This window comes from Apostichopus japonicus, chromosome 1, assembly GCF_037975245.1.
Source record: "Apostichopus japonicus isolate 1M-3 chromosome 1, ASM3797524v1, whole genome shotgun sequence".
Classification (NCBI taxonomy): domain Eukaryota; kingdom Metazoa; phylum Echinodermata; class Holothuroidea; order Aspidochirotida; family Stichopodidae; genus Apostichopus; species Apostichopus japonicus.
In genome coordinates this window covers 9,987,524-10,014,076 of record NC_092561.1, presented here as the reverse complement: position 1 = coordinate 10,014,076, position 26,553 = coordinate 9,987,524, and the positions used below count along the sequence as shown (strand labels likewise).

Genomic DNA, 26,553 nt, shown 5'->3' with positions numbered 1-26,553 from the left:
TAGTTGCAATTAATAAACCATACCAAGACTCCTTCTAGATTTTTTTTCTAGTAGTTGAGTGAGAGATTAATGAATTTGATTCAAATCCGCAACATTTCGTCTGACGGACACTTTTCTTAGTGGTGAAAAATACAAGTAGAAGCAAATTTCAAAGTTTTCGGCTTTTGCTTCACTACTTGAAATGGAACTGGACAAAAACAAACTATGAATTTCTTTGCGGTGAGGTTTATTATTGATTATTATTGAAATATTTCTCAAATTCAAACTAAAAAAAGCTGCTTTAACAATTAATATGAAATGATCTCAAACTTTGCATTGAAAAATAGAGGTAAGTTTGGAACATATATTTTGCAATAATTTTCCAAGCTATTACGATGACGCATAATTTTTTAATTTGACGAGCCATCATAAAGTAGTCCCTACCTTGTGCTGCCCTTCTTTCAGGGCTAATTCATTCTTCAGTCGTTCTACTAGAGCCTTCATTGTCGCTGAGGGTGCTTTGGTATTTGCCTGTATCTGCTGATCAAGCTGTTCATTGAGTAGCTTGATCTGATATAAAAATAATAATATAATAATAAATACCATACATTAAAGTGCTGTTATCATGAAATAAAACATGCTCAAGAGCACTGTACAAAAGAACCAATACCTGTAATATAAAATTACCAAACTTAGGAAAACTTAAAAGTAATAACAACAGCAGTAAAAGTAAAAACATGATATAAGACAGGGTTATAAACCACAATAAAGAACATAAAAATATAAATATAAATATCCATAAAAATGGGCACAGTACTGTGAATAAAACAATGTAATGTGAATAAGATTAATGCCCATACTCAAGCCTATAAAGATAAGTTTTCAGGCCTGATCAAGAGCAATGAAAAATAGTTTCATAGTTAGATGAAAAGAAAAGCCTGTGAAAGGGAATAATACACTCGCCAAAGAACCTTCACAGTATCAAGAAACATGCAGGCAAATTTCTGCATTGGCCACAAGTAAGATGTAGTCCCCGGCCTCCAACCACCCCCCCCCCTAACATAAGCCGCGGTCTCATATTCAACTGCAGGCCTTACCAGCCTTTACCCTTCATTTAGTCCAGGATAAAACCTTGCCGCAGAGCAACAAATTTATCATAGTTTCTTTTAATCAGGGATGAGCCTGAGGTAAAAAAAAAACACTCCAGTTTGCTTATGCTACAGCGTGTTAGGATAATAGTTTTTGTCCCCCTGCAGGTTGGATATCCATAGGTTATGAAAAACATGGGAACAACGGATCAAATGATACAACTCTGTTGTTATAAATTAACGGAAATGGAGAGGTTTAAATCTCGGAGGTAGAAAAGAAATTACGGATATTACGCGAATTCGCGGAAAAAGCTGATGCCTGTTTAATGACAAATTTAGCATCCTAAAAGTTTCCCCTTGCACTTACTCACTCTACAGATGGTTTCTCTGTGTAGTTGTTAGTTAATATGAAGCTATCACACAGTCTTGACAAACTAGTTTAGTGTTAGTGTTTCTCAATCAAAGAAAACATGTATAAGTCGGTAACATATCTCCACATGAAATTATTAAGAAACATAACTAACAGAGTAATTAAAATGTCTTTGAATGTATTCCCTGCATAAGACCCAGTCGATGTAACGTGATGTTTACAAGTATTTTACCAAAACGGTTATTTCTGAAAGCTCAAACTTAGTTGGGAAATAAATTTCAACAGATACTTGTAGAACAATCTGAAATCTTTTGATGACTCTAAAGGTCTCCCTGGACAATGTTTTCAGTCCTATTTATAAATTAAAAATCAATAAATAGAGGATTAATCTTACATCTCCTTCCCTCTCAGATATGGTAATTAGGTGTCTCTCTATCTCCTTCTGAAGTTCACCTTTTTCCTCCTCATGAATTTCTTGTAGTCTGAAAAAAAGAAAAAAATGGGGTTTAAAGAAAAATAGAAGGGAGAAACCAAACAACAATTAAACACTACTTAAATGTAAAATCAAGATTGCTGGCAACCTGTGAGATTTCCTTGTTTTCTAGAAATACTAGCAAAGGGTTAAATTAAAGTTAAAGGTTTACAGTCTTGTTCAAGGTCTAGGCCCCCCCCCCTCAATGACTTTACAACACTTAACCCCTGGTCATTGGTAACTTGTCACACCTACACACCAAAGTGTGCATAATTCAAACAACCTCTCCTGGGGCACCACAGTGCACCACAGCCACTTGTCCCCTGGGAGAATTCCCATAGGGTGCAGCCACTCACCGGCACACACAACTATGTATATTTATAATTACCTTGCAAGTCTCCATTTATACACCTGGATGGAGAGAGGCGATGGAGATAAAAAGTGCCTTGCCAAAGGGAACAAACAAAACGATCTGGGTACCTCTCCTCCCAATCTTATTCTAGTAATTTAGTTATATCTCTCCTCAGTAGCAATAGTGGGATTTGAAAATCTAACCCAGAAAACATTGACACTTTCCATTGGTCACTGCAGCATTGATTACTAACCTCTCCTTTTTCTGTTTATTGTCGGCCTGTGTTCTCTGAAGAACATCCTTCCATTTGGCAGTCTCGGTCTGAGCTGCTTTCAGTTTCAGGGACATCGCTGCCAACGAGTTATCCTGCTGGGCGACTATATCCTCGAGTTCGTGTAACTTGGCCAACTCCTTGCTGCCTGGTACGGGGGCAGCAGGTTTACTGGCTAGGTCCTATCACAAAGTTTAAAAAAAATAAAAATAAAAATAAAAATAAATATCATGGTAATGAAAATTTTATCAATGGATGGATGTGAGACACCAAAAGCAATTCAAATTCACCCTCCACCCCCCCCCACCCCTGGCTCACTCACTTGTTCTTCTGTAAAAACAGACACAGAGGCGATTAGACTTATAATGAAGGGTAAAAAAGATAAAACATATATTTATTATTTATTTATTTTACCAAATTTATATAGCGCTCTTTTCATGCTTAAGCAAGTTCAAGGGCGCTTTACAATGACAATAAAGTGACAAAACCCTTAAAATATGAATAATAAAATTGACACAGCTTAAATATTAATATAAAATATATATATATATATATATATATATAATATAACGAAAAATCCACGTTTACTCCAAAAGAAAATATTATTAGAGAAAACCAGAGAAATAAGATATGACTCATAATTGACAAATAAGGAGTATTTTCTAAAACTTACTCCTTATTTGTCAATTATGAGTCATATCTTATTTCTCTGGTTTTCTCTAATAATATATATATATATATATATATATATAAACGAAGGAATAATTTTAAAAATAGAATTTACAGTGAAATTCCTAAAAAGAAAAAAGTGAGTTTTAAGTAAATTTAAGTAACAAAATGACAAAACCCCTTAAAATATGAATACGAAAAAGAAAATGGACGCAGCTTGAAAATTAATATAAAAATATTACCATAGCAGCTTTTTTAAACTTGTTGAATGCGATGTCTGACTGCGCATGAAGCTTAACCTGCAGCTGATGAATCTCCTGCATGTAATTCTTGCTTTCATCCGCAGATTCCTGAGAATTAAAAATAAAAAATATATTAACCAATTGATGCAAAGGATTAACAAATATATCATTGGACAAGACAAAATTGCACACAGCATCCTTCTCTTAGCCTCATTCCTGATTCACAACAATCTTCCCAGCTTGAAATCTGTGGGGATATACGTTGCACATCCTAACGCAGGATAGTGTCAGCTTGGCCACCTTCGTCTAAGGAATATTTTGATTGTGACGAAAGAAAACCATGTCAAGATTAGATGGGCCAAAATAAGTTTAGAAGAGATGGATGCGCTTTTTAATACATATTAAAGACACATTTAGAAAGTTTTGGTTTTGGTTCGTACCATGGGAAAGAGAAAGAGACTTCTCCGAGGAATAATTTTGAATAATTACGATTCAAGTTTTCAGTTTCTTACCTGTCTTGACTGATCCAATAAATCGATGTACTTTTGAAGGTTTTCTTCCTTTTGTTGGATGCGAATCTGTCAACAAAAACAAAATACATAAAATGAAACTGCATTTTTTTAACATGAGATACAGTTTCAGTGTAAATATATTGTATTACTTCTACTTGACAAGAGGAAGGATTGATGGGGTTTGGTTTAGTCTAGCTTAGTAATTCCCAGGCTTAGTATTTGCAACCCTATCTGCTTGGGATGATCCTGGATGAACACCGGCTTGTACCAAGCCTTCTCTCTTCGATGAGTGATCAGAGAGTTACAGGGCAGGGGTGTAATTGTTGCACCCATTCCTGCTCCTGGGACTGCCATTTAACCTCCCCATGATCCGACGGACCACAGTGTGTGCCTCAACACACTGACCACTTTCTCAAATACTGAGGTAGGTGAAGAAACTCAATTCACGATCACTGCAGTGCAGCTTTGGTGAACAAAGAGGAACCATTGAAAGGAGAGAAGCAAACCATAATACCAAAACCAGAAAATACAAATCCACGGACGGCTCCGGTTAACCAGCAACTTTGAAAATATAGGTCAAGAGAATCTGGTTCCTGATGAGGGTTGGAACCTGCAACCTAATGATTGTAGGGGAATGGGGATGGGGAGGGGAGGGGGAAGGGGAGGAGTATGGGAAGTGGAGGGGGTGGGGAAGGTGGAGGGGGAAGACACCCTTACCGCTTCACCATGCCTTCACCACAGTGAAGTGGCTAGGTCGGCAGCAGGTGATATTTTGTCAATTACATCACTAATTAAAAGTACAGAATGTGGTTAAATGTCAGCAGGCATACATTTTGACAGACTTAATCTTTGGTGAGGAGTGTTATATGCACTATGATTGTAAACCTGGAAACTGGTTATTAACATGACATATTAATTCCAACTAACCTGCAGAACGAATGGCCGTGAGTTGTCAAATAGCTTAACGGAACATTGTGTTCTCTGCTCACTACGATAGTGTTATGGGGTTACCGTAGCAATGAGCTAAACCAATCCTACATTAAGCCAGCCCTCCCATTCTGACCAATAAACACTCAATGAAGACTTAAATTTAACAAAGTATCTACAAAGTAGATTGCCATTGAATAAGAACAGTCAGTCTTTTAGAATCAAGCTAACATTCACCATCAAATATAAACTTTCTTTAATTTGGGCAGCAAAAAGCTGTGACTGTTGTAATGTTAAATTGTTTTCCCAATGAATTGGCAGTTTGGAATATGGAGCATTAGTGAGGGTAGTTTAAACTCAGTGAAGTAGGCTGCACAGTTCTTATGTATTTATAAATAGTGCCAACTATTCCTTAAATTTTAAGTTGTCTGCTCAAGAAACAAACCAAAAAAATACAAGAAAAAACCCTGTCCCTTGCTATCTAGAGCCAAGTCCCTCCTCCTTACTATCTAAGGCTACAACACCTCTATGCTACCTAGCTATACACTCTCATCCTGATGTCTAAATTTATAAGAGAGCTTTACAAGAAAAGAGCTTTAAGGAGTGTTAGCTCAGTGGTTAACGCCGGTGCCTTCCAATCATAAGGCCCCAGTTCGAGTCACTCCAAGATTAATGTATGTCGTCCAGTTACAGAGTTGTTGACAATTGACAATTCATAATCATGGACATTAAATATGAATCTAAGAGACTGACTTCGGCCAGCTTGCGGCTTTGATAAGCCAATGAGGCTTCTTTGCGAGTTCCTGCTTGCAGGAGGATCTAAAATACATACATACATACACACATACAAATCATACCTGAAGGCCCTCTATTTGTGTCTGGGCGACCTTCAATGCTTGCTTATGCTCGCAACAATCTACAATCTCCTTGAAAGCCACGCCTGCTGACATGCCATCTTTGATGACTTCATCCCGATCGGAGGATGCTGGCAGACGAAGTCGGAGTTCATTGATTATCTTGTCTCTGGTGAGGAGATTTGCTTCCACTTCTTTAAGCCTCTGATCTGATTCGCTGAGTTTCTGCAAAAATATGCAGAAAAGAGAGAGGGAACATTAGTGACCCAAATAAAACACTTTGTGGAAGCTTTCCTCCTTTTCTCAACCCTCATACATATAAACGAGACTGTATAATCAGAGAAAGTGAACTGCATTTTGCCAAGGATGGTTCTCAAAGATTTTTCAACAGTAACGTTACAGGACGATGCGGTTAGCAGCATCTTTGGAATCCGATTTTGGCAGGGGAAGTGAAAGAGAGAGAAGAGGAAGGTAATGGGAAGGTGCTTTGTTACTCTTTTAATCTTACTATATGATTACTTAATTGCATTCAAAGTTAGATTATTTGGCATCATTTGTTTGAGAATCCTTGTATTAACACTTTCTGCTTCTAATTATTCTGCACACTAACCAACATACATCACTCCTCAAAAGAAGATCACAAAATGTCACAACTTTAACAAGCATGGGGATCCATTTTCCATCTTGCATTTACATATAAATATATATATATATATAGGCAATGATATTTTTTATTAGTACTTGAATTAATAGATCTATAGATGAAGATATGACTAACCTTGTCATACTGTTTCTTCTCTTCTTTGAAGTCCAGTATTGTCTTTATATGTATCTTGATGGTCCTGATAGCGTGTTCTAGCTGACTAGCCACGGGTAGACTTGGATCTGGCAGTGAACCTGTTGCCTCCTCAAACTAGAAACCAAGAAATATGGGATGAAACATTTCAAGATTTACATGGATTGTTTATCAGTCTTAAGATTGCCTTGGAGGACATCCAGTAATATTTAAAGTCTCCATCCTACCTTCTAATTAAGGGCCAGAAGTATTTAGGCTGACCAGTGTTCATAGACAACTTAACTGATTATCCCCCCGCCCAAAAAAAAACACCTATTCAGGTTTAATTTGCTTGCATTTCACCCCTTTCAAAGAACAACCAGAAAGCCTTCTTAAAATGTCAGCCCTGGGAAAGGATATCGAGCTGCCAATCAAGAATAAACTGAGTTGTCGTCATGTGTAGCTACATGATGTATCTATATATATATATATATATATATATATAAAACTATTGCAATGTCATATGGTCTAACATGGTATGTCCACATAATATTTCATCAACATTAACATTGCTACATGGTATGTCAACATCGAGCATGGTATAACTTCTGTGGAACCTGCACTATACAAACATCTGTCAGTAGAGGAAAATTAAATATCTTTGATACAAATATTTAAAGGTTAACCAAAACCCTAAAAGAGTGACACCCTAAATGGGCATACAAAAGGTAACCAATTTGCTTTGTTATGACACAATGGGTTTTGCAGACCAAATCCGGCCCCCAAAGCGATTTTACTCTGGCCCTCAAAGAAAATTGGCCCACTATCTTGCGCTTATCAGGATGATGTGGGCCCTTAAGGCCTTTGGCTTGAGGACTTGCCCAGCTTACTATGCACATTGCTCAAATCTAGGTATAGTGAGATTTTGATTCTTCTTGATAAACTGCTTTGATATTACTATTATTATGTTTTTGTTCGTCAAATCCTAGTTCGTGTTTTTAAATATTGTCTGGTATTCTCAAACGTTTAATACCTTCACTGACGATATAGTACATTTATGAAATACCCTCCACTAAGAATTAGGTTGACTGTGTATTTGTACATTCACTAAAATGAATTAGCTTCATTTAGAACCAGTAACGGAGTATTAATTAACACACATCCCGTCATCGACTTTTCCTTTGTGATTACCCTGTGAGCTGCATCTGCCATCTGCTTCTGTTGCCTCTCAAGACTGTCAATCATACGCTCAAGTTCTGCCTCTCTATGTTCCCATAGCAACTGTCTCTCCTCAGCTTGATGGCCGATGTGTATGTTCTCCTTCTCTAGATTATTGATGGTCTGTTCGTGAGTAGAGATCATGTTCTCCTGGTACTTAAACTGGAATGTTAAAAATTTCAAAGAAAACCGTCATTCGGTGCAAAGGAACAGCTCAAAGGTGCAGATTTGCAGTAAGAGAAAAATTAAACAGTAACTCTACTCACCTGATGCAGGCGTTTGCAGCTTTAAATTTGAATATCTCCCTACCATTCTGAATTGCAATCGATTAAAAGCTCATTTTTTCCCCCTCTCACTTCTTTTTAGGTCGATTCAAACCACATCTCCAGCCAGAGATTATGTCAAGCTAGGCTGGAGATCTCCTATTACTTACAAGTATGGAATATCCAACATCAAGGGTCATTAGAAAATGACATAGCAGTAACACTGAAAAACAACTAGCTTGGGATATTTAGCCTTGTATTTGATTATCATATTCAAAATTCTAATAAGGAGGGGAGCAGTCATCACATTACTGGCTAGCTGTCTGTTTTTCGTGGTTTGTCAAAATAGCAGTACGAATCTTGCAAAATTCTCTTCATAAAAAATTCTTTAAGTTTCAGTTATTTTGACAGTTCCCCCACCCCCAACCCCCCTTGGCACTGATTACAGTGCTATCTTGATGTATTGCTCAATGCCGAGTATGTTTATATAGTATCTGGATTCTCAAAGAGTAAGAACAAAACCAAACGTTATTACCTGCTGCTGTAATCTACTGATCTGTCGATTCAGTCGTAGGTCCTGTAACCTGACCTCCTGCATCTTAGCGTGCCACTCCGATACCTTAGCTGCCCCCCTACTGTCCTTCAGGGTCTGGATAAGTTCCTGCAATCCTTGGTGTTTCACCTCCAGTTCCAGAAGCTGGGTGTTAACTTCTTCTCTTTCATGTTTTATCTGAAAGAGGGAATTTTTATTACTTGTATTTTGTAAAAGACATCAAAAAGGTGATTTTATTCATAAACATCTTTGTGAAATATCATTCCGAAAGTCCAGAGGCTCTGTGTGTTTCCTTGCCTTGAATAGTTTACATGCAATTACCTACTTGATAGAGCAACCATGATAGAGAACGAGGGCATCGTGTTAAATAGAAAAGCTGCAGCAGCTGAAAGATCTTACTCAGCTAGGACCAATCAAAACAATCAAACAATAGGGCTTACAGGGATGTGCCCAGGATTTCCTGACTGCCGGGTATACTGATCGCTGTCCTATGGGAGGTTTCTAAAAAAATTCTCAAAGGGCCCTTTGAGAAATTTTTCGAATTTTGAAGGTACTCAGATGCCAAATGCTGGCACTTGTGTAGCTTTTTAAGCACATACACAAGTACTAGTTTTGCTAACAATTTACAATTTTACAAGAGACCGATTGAGAGCCGTAAGTAATGTTTCTCGCATGCGTAACTGATGCATTATTAGTCTGTATGATTTGGCATAGGCTAGGCCCAATTTATGTTGAATATATTGTTAGATGAAAATAGTGCTTGGCGGGATTCACAATTTTTAAGACAGTGCTGGCGGTAATTTTTAGTACTGGGCAGGGCCGCCCAGTGCCACCCAGTGTGGGCACATCCCTGGGCTTATCTCTGCAGATCAGCTGTGTGATCCATTGTATGAACTACACAGTAATAAAGAATACATCCAGTGTGTGCATCCCTCTCAGCATCCTACTTGTGGATCATCAGAGAGTTCCAGCTCTCTTAACCTATTGCAGATATCACTCACTTACGAACACCAACCAACCGATAAGTGTCAACCTGATATTGTCATATGCCTGATGTATTGTACTATACCAAACTATCTCTAATACCCAGAACAAGTCTACCTGTGTGGCATAGTCACATAGATGCACTGCCAAGCCATGGACTTTATTTTTTACCTAATTGAACTAACAAATTAGTTCGACCACATGACCCCTTGACAGTTTTTATGAATGAATGTTTTTATATCACTAGAAGGTGAAATATTTTGGCAACTTACTGCCAAAAAACCAATTAATGTAAAAACATGTACTGTATTATGGAGTGATAGCACTAACACACTATCACCGTCGTAAAAATGTATTTTTTTTTTTCGCCAGGGAACTCAATAATAGTAAAAAAATTCAGGGCTACTATGGAATATTAATTAATGTGTTATGTAATTTCATTTATCTCTCACACAAAATATATATTTTTATTAACATAACAAGTACTGTAAGCAGTTTAATATGTATTAAAGCAAAGAGGCTTTCGGTTTTACCAGGCTACTACCATTTCCATGGCAACCTACCACTTTCATCTCCTTCTCCATCTTCTCTTTGTCTTGTTTTAACTGCATCATCACTTTGGAGAACTTCTCAAGGTCGGCTAGAGGAGCTGTCCCGCTGTACTGCCGTCTCAGCTCCTGCAGGAAGCAAACCAACATATTGTTACTTTAAGGCATTGAAGACTCGCCCCAAACTACGTGCGGCCATCTGAAAAAGTTAACTTTCTTTTGCTTGCACGTGACGTTTTGTTCGTGTCGCTACAAAATGCAGACAGTAATGAAACGTGATACCTGAAATGTTATCTTTAGCTGGACCTGACATATCCATCGCTGTATCGTTTGTATACTGTGCTGTGGGTATTGACCGCAGCTGTATGTACTGACTGTACACTAGTGTCTAATTACTGACGGTAGCAAGCTGTGTGAGTATTTTCTGGGATCGATGGTGGTGTTTAACACTTCTGTTACAGCTCATTTGAAACTAGGTCAAATTACTGGCATTAGACGTTTCTTTTTGCGCGAGTCTTCACACCCTTTAAGAGGATCTCAACAAATGAAATGAAATGACATTGGCCGATGTGGACTAGCTGATGATGCTATGTTGTTTTGTTCGTCCAACAAATATTAAAGAAAAAAGATATTTCAGAAGACAACAGAAAATATCAATACAACTACAATCATAATAATAGAATGTAATTGGTGAACGGGAGTTTGAATGCCATAAGACTCTCCCTTTTAATCAAACTTGTCAGATGTATCAGCACTTCTTTCAGCACTTTCAAATCAGCTTTAGAGACGTTTTATTTCAAACAAACCCATGGTTAAGTTTAAGTGTAGTCAATTGCAGGGGCGGATCCAGGGGGGGGGCCGACCCGGCCCCGGCCCCCCCTTTTTGGAAATCAGTTGCGTTTTTTTTTATGTGGGAGTACTTCAAATTCCTAATAGGCATAACTTGGTGAAAGAAAAGCCTAATATATATCCAGCTGCTCTTTCCTGAAACGCGATCGTTTTTATTCCAAATTTGAAACTAAGGCAATTATCAGGCCTACGCGACATCACGTATTAATTAGATACGGCTCAGTACTATAGTGCTGACTATTACTGTCAGGGAAAATCAATGCACAGTTAGCAAGTATATCATAATTATCTGAATGAAAGGGGGTGTAGGCGGTTTTACACTATCTAACGCAACGTAGTCGCCAAGAACCTGAAGTATTTTTAAGGGAGGGCCCGAGGAACATGAACTTATAGCATGCTCCTCGTGGTGAAACATAATTGCACCTATTAGGTGAATTGAGTGTACTGTTAATAGTAGGAGAGACTAGTGTAGGTTCTTATGACCAACTAGACCGGTTTCTGCTCTCAAACTTTATAGGAGGAGCTTCATCAGTAGTAGCCTTTGAATTTTTTATACTCGGCCTGGGCGTCTCGTTCTCAAAATGCATCTATTTTCTGTGCACGAGTTTTTATGGACTCATAGTGCAGATATAAGAGCATCTAAAAGAGCTTCGTGTGAACCTTGAGAGTCAGCTGATTCTTCGTTAGTAGGAAACCTTGAGTTAACAAGTAAATCTTTGAGATTTTGGGCCCTTTTGTAGGCTAGAATCGGTTCTTTTGGAAAGTTTGGATAATTCCGCGTGCAGGGGCGTAGCGAGCGGGGGGGGGTGAGGGGGTGTCACACCCCCCAATAATTTGGTTGCTGTCGGCAAATTTTGGGTCTGTCGGCAAAAGGAGAAAAGGTGAAGAGAGCGGAAGGGGAAGAAAGAAGGAAAGCTGAATAGAGAAAAGGAGAACGGGAGCTTCTTTATCGGTTATTTCGATTTTCCAGTTATTCATCTGATAAACTCCTTCACCAATCCAATCACCCGACGCCTGCAAGTTAAAAACCTCTCGGCAAATAACTGATAATGTCACGGCCGTCAGTATAGCTACTGTAGCCAGGCTCAGCTAGACGAGTGCCAGATTCGCCGGCAACTCAGTGAAAGAAATGGAATTAAAGGCTTCCGTATAGGCCGCAGCCCATGAGTCGTGCTATCGTGTGACAACGTGTTGTTATTAGCCTCTGTTCAGAATGACGTCATCGCAGATGTCATTCGTTCTCCGTGGAAAACTTAAGGACACGGCTCACGAATTGTACACAATTTTTAACGTTTCTCGCTTGTATATCAATGAATGTTGTTATTTCTCATTACCGGAAAGTCTTCTGAACATTTTCATCACGAAGTTTCACTATTTCAACGATCGGTGAAAGAGAAAACACAGTTCGATAATTGGTCCCAATTAATTCTTCTTCTGCCGACTGCCATAAAAATAATATCGAAATGGAAATTCTACGGTGCCAAATTTGACTTAAAATATGCACCAGATTGCATCTAAGGGCGTTTCAAAAATAAAAATTTTCCAAAGGGGAGGGGGAACCCCCTCCCCTTAGACCCCTCCCCCATTTCAGTCACCACTTCCAGATCCGTCGGAAAATCAAATCCTCCATACCCCCCCCCAACAAAAAAACCTTCGCTACGCCCCTGACCGCGTGTTGCGAGATTAAGTGCCAATGTTTCAAAAGTACATTTTTCAAATGCGTGGTTTTGATATGGGGTGTATAGGTAAGCTTGAACACCATTGGTGGTTCCTTTTGTTTAGGTTTGGTAGTGAGGTATTGCCCACGGTTTTCAAATTTTATGCCTTTCGTGGCTGAGGCAATTTCCTCTTTCTTATAGTTACGGAGTAACAGTTTCTCTGTGAACGCATTCTTTTTCTGTAAGAAATCAGTCTCATTGTTACAGAGACGTGCGTATCGTAAGACTTCCCCTTTAATGAAGCCTTTAAAAGTGGCAAGTGGGTGTGCAGAGTTTCTGTCGAGGTATTGGAAGGTTTCCGTGGGTTTGGTATAGACTTTGGTGTCTAATAACCCATTGGTTTCAAACCTTGGACCTTTGAAGATTTTCAAATCTAGGTATGTTACCTCGGTGTGTAATATTTCTACCGTAAACTTTAAGAAGCGGTGAATTTCATTCAACCTGTTTACTAGTTGTTCAAGTTCCTGAGGTGAACCGTCGTAAAGCAATAGAATTTCATCTCTATAGCGGAGCCATTTTAAGATTTTATTATCTGTCGGTAAAATCTGGTTTTCCAGTCTATGCATGACGATATCACAGATTTCCGGAGAGGCTTGGCTACCCATGGCGCAACCGATCTTTTGTAGATAGAATTGGTTATTGAACTCGAAACAGTTTCTTGTTAAAAATAAGTTCAATTAGTTTGCGCATGGATATGGAAGATATTTTATTTATTCCATATTCGCTTTATTCCGCCTTTTCATAGACTTCTTGACATATATCTAATGCCTCCTCTTGGGGAGTATTGGTATACATGGCGACGACATCGAGTGTAGCAAGTACTACTGCTTTTGGTAAAGGGGTGGCTTCCACAATTTTCAGAATGTGATTTGTGTCTTTCACATAGGTGCTTTGTTTTAATACAATAGGAAGCAAGAAATAGTCCACAAATTCCGATATTTTTCCGGTCGGTGATCCGTTTCCGCTTATTATCGGGCCTTCCCTTAAAAATACTTCAGGTTCTTAGCGACTACGTTGCGTTAGATAGTGTAAAACCGCCTACACCCCCTTTCATTAATAAGTATATCATAATTATCTCATTGAATATATCTTGTTTTATGTTTTTTCTTGGGGTGAATCTGGTGTCATAATTTTCGCGCAAAAGAAAAAACGAATCGACGCAATAATAGTGTATCCATTGTACATGCACTGTTGAGCGTTGTTAAATATGTGTCTATCAAGAAAAAATATGTGCACAAAAAAGCGTGTCTGCAACGTTTCTGGTTTTTCTAGTTTTTGGCGAAATGTTTCACCATTTTGCATCTAAGCACTCACAATTAACCAAAAATTTCCAAGGGGGAGGAAGACAACCCCTCCCCCTAGACCCCTCCCCCAGTACACAGATCACTAAAGTGCTACCATCGGGATGTCGGCCCCCCCTTTCTCAAAATCCTGGATCCGCCCCTGAATTGTATTTTGTATATGTTTTGTAGCGCATTGAACCCTGGGATTTTATGCTATATAAGCACCGGTGTAATAATAATAATAATTTCTTCTATTTTCAAGAGCTATACAGAAACAGTAAAATACCATACCATATGGATCAGCAGTTTTAATGCCCCACTATTCCGTTGTTCCGTACTGAAAGTGCCACTGCATGTAAACAGGGCTGGATTTACCTAGAAGGGTACCCAGACATAAATATTGGGGCTCCGACTCGCTGTGAGGGAAACCAAGCTAACATTACGTTGACATTATAACATCCAGGTGCACTGTTAATCCCTATGTATTATATGTATACATCCAGTATCGGGGTGCATTGTAATGACATCCTGTTGATGTTTCATTTGCTATTCCTTGTACTTAGGAACATCCTACTAAGAGGCAACAAAAACGATCATCTAAACACACTCTTATACATCACAATCGCCCCCCTTTTTCCCCCCTCTTTTCCCGTTTTTTTTTTTTTGCCTGGTCACTTTGGTGACACTGTAGAACATGGGCGCTGTGACAGGGCCCATTTTGGCCCAACGATTACTCCAGTCCAGCATGGTAGTCACACAAACACAGGTAAAGAGTGGTCCACTTCATACCTGGATTGTGAGTCGCAAATGCCGACTACGATTTCTGGAATCCACTTGGCAGTGATAGAGGCTCTGTTCTCTCTCATCGAGGTGCTTGTCCATTCGTAAAAGCTGGACCTCGAGTTGTCTTATTTTGGTTGTCGCTGCTTCCAGTTTACGTACAGCAGTCCCCTCGCTGACCTGGAGTGCCACTATATGATGGTGGAGCTTGCCTGTAGATGATGGAAGAAGGTAAAAGGTCAAATTCTATCCTAACAGATATTCACCAACTATTTTGGACAGTCACAAAGGTTGGACAGTCACAGAATTTATCCATGTGCTATTTCCCACCAAATTCACTCAAGTGATTAGCACATTTTTCCATACTAAAGGAGAAGACAAAACTTTATAATCTTTAGCTTAAGAGTAGGCATCTGTGAGATGGACAATGCCTGAACTCCCCCAATAATCAAACAAAAAGTTTGCTCCCTTGGAGATATCATGGCATAAATGTCGTGTCAGTGGGCAGCCATTTTGTACTCTAGATAAAATAGTGCAAACTAGAAGGTGAACGTTTTTTACTCTCCGTTTGTTTTCTTTTCATACTTTCAAGATGGATTTTAGGGAGTATGGACGATAAAACCGATGCCAATATCCAGTCCTGTTTAAAACTTCATCAATGTAGATGTATCATTTTATAACTGTCTCTATAACAGAATAAACATACTACTAAATAAAAAACCATTTACAGTTCAAGCATATGTGCCTCAATGATGTCATTCTTAGACTTACTCAAGTCTTAAGCCTTTTCGTGAAGGAATATATTAAACCTTTGCTATCTCCCAAATGAATTACACTTTTTCTCAGCCGTTTGGGGGGAGCTGCTCATCACGGTTATCTCTATCACTGAGACTAATGATGATGGTCATAGGATTAATTCTCCTTCAGTGTCATTTAAATATTTCTTCTCCGCAAAATGACTTGGAAAGTACCAAGTACTCGAAGAGTCACAAACCTCTATAAACCTAAGTCTTCGATAAATTTAAAATTTAAAATTAGGCCAAAAGCAACTTACGAAAGCTACCAGTATTACTCAAGTAAGATTGAAAATGACCAAACTAAAACACAATTATAACATTTCACATCAAAAAGGTCTTCATTAAATATAAAATAAATGATTGAATGAATGAATGAACGAACGAACGAACGAACAAACGAACGAATAAATAAGTATACAAGCACTGCTGCCAAACACTTTATAGTTTTTTTATATTGAAGTATTAATCACTTACAAAGGATCAACTCAGAACTGTTTCAAATCTTTTATTTTTCTGCATTATCCGAAATGGAAAACTTGACAGGCTAATGTACTACATTTTCATGTGGTTTGTCAAGGGGATAGTATATTTTAAGGCATTGAAGACTCGCCCCAAACCGCGTGCCGCGCTCTGAAAAAGTTAACTTTCCGTTGCTTGCAAGTAAAGGATTTTTCTTGTCGCTACAAAATGCAGAATGAAACGTGATACCTTGGTATCTTTTATCTAAACCTGAGATGTCCATAGCTGCTATATACACTGTGTCGTAGCTGTATGTATTGACTGTGCACTAATGTCTAACTACCGACGGTAGCAAGCTGTGTGTGTATTTTCTGGGATCAATGGTGGTGTCTAACACCTCTGTTACACCTCATTCGAAACTAGGTCAGATTACCGGCATGCGACGTTTCTTTATGCGCAAGTCTTCACACTCTTTAGATTCACAGAGATCTATGCTAGGGGTTGGTTTTAATGCGACCTTACCGATGATGGCTTTTTCATCACTTTGCGTTTGAATATCTAACAGCTGCTGTCTCAGAGACTGCACTTCCTTTTCTCTTGATATCTGCTGAGCTTCCAAGGCTTTGTTCTGAAAGTTGGACACATCTACCATTTCCTGTCAAAAAAGTCGAAAAATTAACTTTTGTTTCACAAATTCTCAGGCATATTTCATTTCTTGTGAATTAAAAAATTGAAAAAAGAATTTAAGTCAATTCAGCACTACCTATTAGAGTAAGGATTACATCCCATTTCTCTCCACTTTTTACAGTTTTCAATGAAACTGAGTAAAGGTAAATTATGTTTACCATCTGTTTATTTCTTATGCATTTTTTACAGTTCAACATGAGAGGTTTGTATCCAGAGCCTGTTTAGTTCAACTGTATCGTCTACAAAGTTTAGCGCATGAACATGAAACAGAGATGTACTTTTCTCCGACACCTTTCACATCATATCTCACATGTATTTTCTTGGCAGTGGTATTCCTCAAATTTAATCAAAGTCTCAAAATGGAGGAAATCATGGAAACTAAAAAAAATTTTGATGAGGATTGCACTATTGTACCAGGGTAATGGGAGACAGAAAAGTTTAACAAAAAGTTTGAAAATTGGTGACCATTCTTAACCTCTCTAGCAGAATTGCGGATGATGATTCACATCAACTAAACAACAAGAATTACCATTACCATTTTATGCTGAAAAATACACTACTTAACTAAAAGCAAACAATTTGTAGAGTTTACTTTTATACACTCTATTTTGGTCCAGTCCATTTAATCCAAGAATATCAACTCGTTAGTTTTATAAAATTTCCAGTTTGTTTCCTTTCGCGTTTCCTCAATTGCTGTTTGAGTCAATGTGTCACTTGTTTTGCTCTAAAGAGTTCATTTTTGAGTTGACCCTCAATCCGTTTGTATCTAACTTTTTTTATTAGTCAGTTACTTTGAGCCTTGTATCCAGTTTATGTTCCAGTAGAAGAATTACAAAAGTTCTTAAAATAATTCCAACATGATTTTTTTTTTTCAAACCTCAGGCTTAAAGAGCTTACAACATAACTTTCAAAGGCATGAAAAATAATACATAACAAAATGGATTTCAAAGCCAAGAAAAGAATATGGGCTTATGGTAAAGTGCACCGTTCTGACCTACTGTGGCCATTTTCAGACAAAAACTGCCTGTTCTTACTGAAATTGCGATTTGCAGCTTAAAAGGCAACAGAGGCTAAAAAAGGCCTTACCAGATGCAGTTTGAGACATTTTTTTAATCTTTCAGGGCCCTTTCCAGCTGGAAAACTGCCTGTTTTCACCGAAAAATTCATTAGAAATTATACTGAGAAAAAATTTCACAATCCGGCATCAATAAGAACTTTCAACTCTCCGTACCTTGAGTCTTTCGTTCTCTAAGCTTAAAGTGTGATTGGATTTTTCTAGGTCGACAATCTTTCTCCTATCGATATCACTGACAGCTTTAGTCACACACTTGGACAACTCATCTCGAAGTTCCTCCTCAGTCTTCTGTGCGGCAAGATTAATCTTCGTCAGCTGGAAAGGAAAAAAAAAAATTGCTTGTAAAACTGATTACAAACTTTGACTGTGGTTTGTATATATTTATAGGTCTCACTTATTAAAGGGTGTGAAGACTCGCGCAAAAAGAAACATCTAATGCCGGTAATTTGACCTAGTTTCGAATCAGGTGTAACAGAAGTGTTAAACACCACCATCGATCCCAGAAAATACACACACAGCTTTCTACCGCTACATACAGCTGCGGTCAATACCCAAAGCACAGTATACAAGCAATACAGCGATGGACATCCCAGGTCCAGCTAAAAATAACAAGGTATCACGTTTCATTACTGTCTGCGACACAAACAAAACCTCACTTGCAAGCAACAGAAAGTTAACTTTTTCAGATGGCCGCATGGGGATTGGAGCGAGTCTTCAATGCCTTTAACTTCCCAACAAAATGACAAACACCATTGCTGATAATGATGGTGTGAATGATTAATAATAATTCAAATTTTCTATCCAGAATAGAATTGTTGTAATATTTCTTCAACAAACCATGGTTGCACAGTTATTTTGGACATGCTTTTATCAAGTCTCCTCCCACTTTCCCTCCAGCCCCCCCTCCCCTCCCACCTCCCTTTTAATATCATAAAACTTACTGTTTCAAATTTGTCCTCCAGTTCCATGTTACGTTTCTCCAGTTCGTGTACAGTGTTTCTGAGTTTATCCTGCATCCGGACAGCATGATCCGCTTTCTGCCTCTCATTGAGTTCCTTCATCTCTACCACGGTCAGCCTCTTACTCAGAGATCTGGTTTCATCCATTCCTGAGCTTCTACCCTTATAATTTTCTGTGCATTGACAAGAGACCATTTTTTAGGCTTTTAACCTCACATTAAATTCCAAAAATCTTGTATGAGTAACAATTGAACCTACCTTGCTGGTTGATGTCTGATAAAATACACTTCTACAGTGATTGGTAGAATTCAACTTGGTAGACAAGTAAAGTGATACATGGTGACTGTGAGGATACTGTATCATACAACCACATGTTACACAGACAATAACTACCAGTATCATCAATAAGAACAGAAACCATCTTCAATTATCATCATTCATATATCATTATCACTACCACAACCATCATCATGATCTTTATTTCTTTAGTACACTAGTATCATCAATAAGAACAGAAACCATCTTCAATTATCATCATTCATATATCATTATCACTACCACAACCATCATCATGATCTTTATTTCTTTAGTACACTAGTATCATCAATAAGAACAGAAACCATCTTCAATTATCATCATTCAAATATCATTATCACTACCACAACCATCATCATGATCTTTATTTCTTTAGTACACTAGTATCATCAATAAGAACAGAAACCATCTTCAGTTATCATCAACAATCTATCATGATAACTACCACAATCATCAACATGATCTTAATTTCTTTAGTACACTAGTATCATCAATAAGAACAGAAACCTTCAATTATCATCATCCATCTATCATGATCACTGCCACAACCATCATTCTGTAGTAAATTAATAGTGATGGTCAAAATTAGGAACATTTCCTCAATCATACCTCTTCACCTCTGAAGTACCCCTACCATCACCAGTATTCACTATAACTGTATTTAATTTTGATATCTGCAGTATGCTGAAGGATGTTGACACCACCATCTTCATCAGCACCCTCTCCATCAAACTAATACTCTTCATCGCCACCATTGCAACTCCTACAGTCCCACTGCTAGCACCCTCATATCCACCATCAATAGTCTTAATAACAACCATCACCACTCCCACCACCCTCACATCCACCATCAAACTAATACTCTTCATTGCCACCATTGCAACTCCTACAGTCCCACTGCTAGCACCCTCACATCCACCATCAACAGTCTTCATAACCATCATTGCCACTCCTACACTCCCACCACCCTCACATCCACCATCAAACTAATACTCTTCATTGCCACCATTGCAACTCCTACAGTCCTACTTCTAACACCTTTACATCCACCATCAATAGACTTCACAACCACCATCGCTACTCCTACACTCCCACCACCCTCACATCCACGATCAAACTAATACTCTTCATTGCCAACATTACAACTCCTGCAGTCCTACTTCTAACACCCTTACATCCACCATCAATAGTCTTCATAACCACCATCGCTACTCCTACACTCGCACCACCCTCACATCCACGATCAAACTAATACTCTTCATTGCCAACATTGCAACTCCTACAGTCCTACTTCTAACACCCTCACATCCACCATCAATATTCATTATTACAGCAGCTTCAGTTAAAATTCCTAGAGATTCCTCTGCCTTTTACCTTCAATATTTCCAAATTCTTGCATAGCTTGTTCCAAGGTGTGAAGTTTCTCCTTCTCTGTGGAGAGTTCTTTCTTTAAAACTTCAACGTTTTCTTCTAGTTTAGCATTTTCTGACTGTGTAGAAGAAACAACATTATGGAACCATAAAATTTCTTTTAACCGAAACAAATAAAATATAGGCCAACTTATGCTATGGATAGGCACATTCGGTTTTAAGTTTATTATAACATTTCTCTTTTGCTTTGAGATTCATATTCAAGTGAGTATTATTATGGTGTTGATGTTACAGAAGGAAAACAACTTCAAAAAAGGGTAATGAATTATAAAGCTGACAAATAAACTTAATATCATACAAAAGTTTAATTAATATATCCAGATGTTCTATCACTCCATAATTCTTCTTTCACTGTTGTATCAGTATTGCATGTAAATTTGCTTTTGCTTTCACTCAAACTTGAAAAACATTGGTTTTAATCCTTACAGTTTTACCAAAGACCTTTCCTTTTCCAATCTAACATTAGGTCTTATAACATTCATCAAAGAAAATGAAAAGTTTACCTCCAATTCATCCATTCTAGCATTCCTAGCAACCAGTTTGTTATCATTCTGAAGCATGTCTCTGTACTTTACAGCTAGTTCTTTATAGTCTCTAGCATATTTCTCCAAGTCAGCACTGGGCACACTCTCATCTAACGACCGCTGGAGCGAGGCCACTTTGAATTGTAACATTTCCTGGAAATCAAACCAAACAAAACAATAACATTTTGGTAAATCTGTGAAATATATCTAATCATGAAACAAGCATCTACAAGTGCATCGCAACAATGCACAGTAAAAATCTTCTTCAATTCAGTTCAGTCGTTCAAAATGCTAAGGAAAATACGTATCTTTTATATATATTTTGTATACATTTTTTTTTTTTCTCAGATTGGTTATAATTTTTCCAGTCAGTAGGTCTATTGATGATTTACTTTACTTACAATATAAAATGCATTCAGTTTATTTTATTAGGAAAAATGGAGAAACTGTACCTAATGAATGATTTTTGCAAATCTGATCAGGTTATAACAACAGAGGTATGATGTAGTGATGTTACATACAATAATTAAATTACATACAATAATTAAAAGAATAAAAAGAGAGGAACCTTTTGTCTTTGCAAGTATCCCATCCTCTCCGAGATAGCTGATTGGATGTCCACAACTTCATTTCTTAATTTCAAGTTTTCCTAAAAGTTAAAAATTTCATAACAGGTATAAGAAACACAGGATACAAAGGTATCCTAATTGTGGGTTACAAATTTGTAGGTCACATGGCTTTCAATGAAAAGGGTGGAAGGGATGGAGGGAGAGGGAGTAGGGAGGGAGAAGAAGGGGGAGGGTGGGTGGGAGATGATGGGGTTGGAGATAAGTTGGTGCAGTGAGAGGAGATGTGTGAAAGATCTGAGATGACCAAACAAAAGTTTACAGTTGTTAATTTTGGGATTTTTAAATTGAAGTCACATCAATGTAGACTAAATAGGACCTGAAGGGTGGGAGGGGGGAGACATAGTGAAGGGGGGGGGGATGATCCAGGCTAGCAAATAACTATTCTGAGGTTGCAAAGTAAAAACCTCATGAAACCAGCATATTTTAGTTTGGGGTGTGACAAATGGTCCAGAAGAGCAAAGTGCAGTTTTCATTTCATTTATTTTTGTTCTATCACAACATAAGTATGACATATAACATATAAGGAGATAAGAAATAAAACTTGTGAAAGGAAGTGTACTAAAATACCCTAAAGGGCTTGTTGGGAAGTGACACTCCCTGCCAAAAAAAACAACAGAACTTTACATTTAGAAAAGAGAAGCAAAACAACAAACAGAACCACCCCTTCCTCTCCCTTCCCCTTTATGACAAAAGAATACTACACTTAGATAACACGGATAAAAGAGAAACGGCCGGGAGAGGGTGTAGATGGCATACGAGAGGAAAGAACAGTTTGGGGTTGTACATTTTGTGAATATTAAAATTTGGCTCACATGAGTGTTCTCAAGGTGAGGGAGGGGAGAGGAAGAGGTTATTCCCAGTAATAACATTAGTAACCAACATAAACTTTTCTTTGTTTTTCAACTTGATTTAGTTTCATGAATGCTACCAATCAAGATAAACAATAACCAGTCATGTTACCTTTCTCAACATATTTTCTGCATCTTGGCAGGCCTTGTATCTTCTGGTCAGTGCCTGTTCATTCACTCTCAGAACGGTGATCTTTCTCGTCACATCGGACATCCTCTTCTGCTGTTCATCCCCGCTCTGGTTCAGAGTGTCCAATAATCTCTGTAATCGGAGGGCATGAAAGATAAGGATAAAAATACTCACATACAAATACAAAGATAAGGATACCAATATTCACATACAAATACAAAGATAATGATACAAATACTCAAATACAAATAAAAGAATTATAGACTCACAGATTGCGACCCTCAACTTATGTTTGATGCAGAAAATATCAGAGCTAGACAAAAAGTAAATGAGTTCTCTATGAACGAATTTCAAATGTGACATCCATCAAACGTTTTACTGTTAAATGGATGGCAATTCTTTTATAATGAACTTCAGATATTCTCTAAACGTTGTAGGTTGAAATATAAAATGGAAATTGTCTAATCTTGCACTGTACAGCTAAAGCTGTGGTAAAAGTAGACAGTTCATTTAGCTCATAACATCTCTGTTATTCCACATTAAAGTTGGCTAGTCAAGGTTGAGAGGAAATCTTTGGGAAAGCAGAAGCCTCTTTGAACAGATAAAACAATGCATACAGAGGAGAGTCATAATCCCAACTCATCTTAAACAGTTTACCCCCCCCCCCCACCTCCTCCCATACCCCTGATGTCAAGTTTTGACAATAATAAAATGTAGTGCAGTTAAGTTTTTTAAGTGTCTATTACGAACAAATTAACATATTTCATTTTGCAAGCAAATGCAGACAGTCAGTCGCATTTCAAATTCACTAAAAAATCCTTCCATCCGTCATATGATAACTCTTTTGACATTTTTGCTCAAATTTCATGTTTTCCCTTCATTTTCAGGAAGCAGTCATGTGAACATTCATCAGTCGTACAGTGTATGTGTCACTTGTAAAACTGCGTCTTGATAGCAATACAAAATTTAGTCACAAGGGTCTCGTTCAGTCTGGGGGCAGTGTGTGGTCGGCTTTACTTCCCCCCCCCTAACATCACAAGGGTCTTGTTCAGTCTGGGGGCAGTGTGTGGTCCGCTTTACTTCCCTTACATAGTATCACAAGAGTCTCGTTCAGCCTGGGGGCAGTGTGTGGTCGGCTTTACTTCCCTTACATAGCATCACAAGAGTCTCGTTCAGCCTGGGGGCAGTGTGTGGTCGGCTTTACTTCCCTTACATAGCATCACAAGAGTCTCGTTCAGCCTGGGGGCAGTGTGTGGTCGGCTTTACTTCCCTTACATAGCATCACAAGAGTCTCGTTCAGCCTGGGGGCAGTGTGTGGTCGGCTTTACTTCCCCCCCCCCCTTAACGTCACAACGTCTCGTTCAGTCTGGGGGCAGTGTGTGGTCGGCTTTACTTCCCTTACATAGCATCACAAGAGTCTCGTTCAGCCTGGGGGCAGTGTGTGGTCGGCTTTACTTCCCCCCCCCCCTTAACATCACAAGAGTCTCGTTCAGCCTGGGGGCAGTGTGTGGTCGGCTTTACTTCCCTTACATAGCATCACAAGAGTCTCGTTCAGCCTGGGGGCAGTGTGTGGTCGGCTTTACTTCCCCCCCCTTAACGTCACAAGGGTCTCGTTCAGTCTTGGGGCAGTGTGTGGTGGGCTTTACTACCCTTACATAGTGTCACAAGGGTCTCGTGCAATATGGGGCAGTGTGTAGTGGACTTGCCTCCACCCCCCCTCCTTAACGTCACAACGTCTCGTTCAGTCCTGTGGCAGTGTGTGGTGGGCTTTACGTCCCTTACATAGCATCACAAGGGTCTTGTTCAGTCTGGGGGCAGTGTGTGGTCGGCTTTACTTCCATTACGTAGCATCACAAGGGTCTTGTTCAGTCCGGGTCAGTGTATGGTCAGCTATACTTCCCCCCCCCCCCCTAACGTCAGAAGGGTCTTGTTCAGCCTGGGGGCAGTGTGTGGTCACCATTACGTAGCATCACAAGGGTCTTGTTCAGTCCGGGTCAGTGTATGGTCAGCTATACTTCCCCCCCCCTAACGTCAGAAGGGTCTTGTTCAGTCTGGGGGCAGTGTGTGGTCAACTTTACTTCCCTCACATTGCATCATTGCACTTACATTATATTCTTTAACTCTGGAGTCCAGGAGAGAGTTTGCCTCTTGTAATTTCACTTTATCATCTTTCCACTCTTGCTCTTTCTTCTTCCATTCGTCCTCTGTCTGCTGCTGCTCCTTGTACAGCAGACCCTGCTGATGGCGCAGCACCGCAAACTTTCGACGAAAGATCACGAGGGCGCTGTCGCATTTACTGAGCTGTTCTTCCCTTGTTGTGAGTTCCTAATAATGATAGAAAATAAGGCATCAATGAATTGTGTTGCCTTGGGTGTAGATATTACTCACACAAATGAAAAATCTTTACGAACTGCGCCACTTAAGTGGCCGGTTAAGCATTCAGAAATTTCACAACAGAGGGTTGGTGGTGGGTTGATGGTGGGCTGGTGGTGGGTTGGTGGTGGTGGGTGGTGGCAGGGAAGATGTTTGACAATTGATGGTACATACCATTCTAAGTTTACTAACATTCACACAAATTTGGCTAATTTAAAATCTTTAGAAACAAAGGACACAAGTCAGCAAACTCAGCAAAGGGACAGGATGGGACAGGACGGGAGGGGACGGGACGGGAGGGGACAGGACGGGAGGGGACAGGACGGGAGGGGACAGGAGGCAGATGCCCTGTGAGAGATGGATAATCATGACTGTCAATCATCAAAAGGTGTTCTTGTTGTCACATCCACTACCATCTTGAGCTATCACACATCTCTAGCAAGGTCAGCTATTCAGGACAATGTTACTTTTAAAGTAACATTTATATGAACCAAGGGACACAAACTATTTCTTTAAACTATTTTATTTACCTCATGAAAAGGACTCATAATTAAGGGCTAGGTACTGATGACAAATAACACAACAACCATTTACCATTGCAGAACAAATATCTTATCTTGTACAAATGTCAAACTGTCTTCGTTAAACAATAAACAAAAATTCTACAAAATAAAGATAAGAATCATTGTCTCAGGGGTTGTCAAATTTCAAGTTGTGTAAGATCGTGTATGGGTGGAAGAACTATTTAAACCACAAAACAGATGAACAGATGCAAGACATTTGATTGGATTAACTCACGAGTCTACATCTTGGTATGAGTCAAGGATGACAGTAACTATGACAACAACAACGACGATGATGGGCTTACCTGTAAGGTCTGAATCAGTTGCTCATTGAGCGAAGATATCACCTCTGCCGATGAAACAGCTAACCCCTGGGGGAGGGGCATCTGTTGCATAGTCATAACTCCTCCCCCTTGACCTAGGTCACGAAGATCTTTCAATTCTTGCTCCAATCTTGTTATCTGTAAAGAACAATGCATTTCAGGTGAAAATAATAACTTCTACTAGATGAGGTGCTACCAAACCTCTTTCTTTCTTCCTCCCTATATCCAGAGACAATGGAGACGTTGATAGAGTCGAGTGACAGCTTGACCTTTGACCTACCAAGTTTGCTCACAAACATGATAATGACTACTCAAACATGTATCAACCTGCAGACATTATTAACATTACAATCATTAAGACACAAAACCTACATTTTGAAAAATTTTGAAATGAAAACTTGTCATCCTTATATAGGTTTTGACGATATTAACAACTTAAAATTGTTAATGTCTAGAATGCTCTTTTAGCAAAAATTTGGACAGGATTTTAGCTCCTAGGTGTAAAGCCTTATTGTTTACATAAACTTATTGTCTTACCTATTCCTTATAAATTTTGTTTAGCTTTACACAGACAGAATTACACCCAACAAAGAGAATTTCATCACCATCTGTCCTTTTCATGGATTATTTGTAATGCACTGTAAACATATCATTCGAGACTACATGGCAATGAATATTTAATGATTTAATTAGGTCCTGACAAGTCTGTGATATGTCAACAGACTTGATCCAGT

General features: G+C 38.7%; 1 protein-coding gene across 3 annotated transcripts in view; it reads right to left on the bottom strand.

Moving 5' to 3' along the window:
• LOC139967024 (centrosomal protein of 290 kDa-like) overlaps positions 1–26,553 on the bottom strand; it is a 65,707-nt gene that overhangs the window by 15,933 nt on the left and 23,221 nt on the right. For all 3 annotated transcript variants that reach the window (XM_071970634.1, XM_071970653.1, XM_071970642.1), the window contains exons 19-38: positions 25,802–25,957; positions 24,667–24,885; positions 22,543–22,692; positions 21,522–21,602; positions 20,933–21,106; positions 20,374–20,488; positions 18,667–18,857; positions 17,882–18,040; positions 16,486–16,618; positions 14,717–14,919; positions 10,093–10,206; positions 8,528–8,722; positions 7,703–7,891; positions 6,515–6,649; positions 5,740–5,961; positions 3,956–4,021; positions 3,444–3,551; positions 2,515–2,714; positions 1,832–1,919; positions 424–549 (exon numbers count right to left, since the gene is read on the bottom strand). In XM_071970634.1, coding sequence (XP_071826735.1) covers positions 424–549; positions 1,832–1,919; positions 2,515–2,714; positions 3,444–3,551; positions 3,956–4,021; positions 5,740–5,961; positions 6,515–6,649; positions 7,703–7,891; positions 8,528–8,722; positions 10,093–10,206; positions 14,717–14,919; positions 16,486–16,618; positions 17,882–18,040; positions 18,667–18,857; positions 20,374–20,488; positions 20,933–21,106; positions 21,522–21,602; positions 22,543–22,692; positions 24,667–24,885; positions 25,802–25,957 — 3,024 coding nt within the window. The remainder of the gene's footprint in view (positions 1–423; positions 550–1,831; positions 1,920–2,514; positions 2,715–3,443; positions 3,552–3,955; positions 4,022–5,739; positions 5,962–6,514; positions 6,650–7,702; positions 7,892–8,527; positions 8,723–10,092; positions 10,207–14,716; positions 14,920–16,485; positions 16,619–17,881; positions 18,041–18,666; positions 18,858–20,373; positions 20,489–20,932; positions 21,107–21,521; positions 21,603–22,542; positions 22,693–24,666; positions 24,886–25,801; positions 25,958–26,553) is intronic.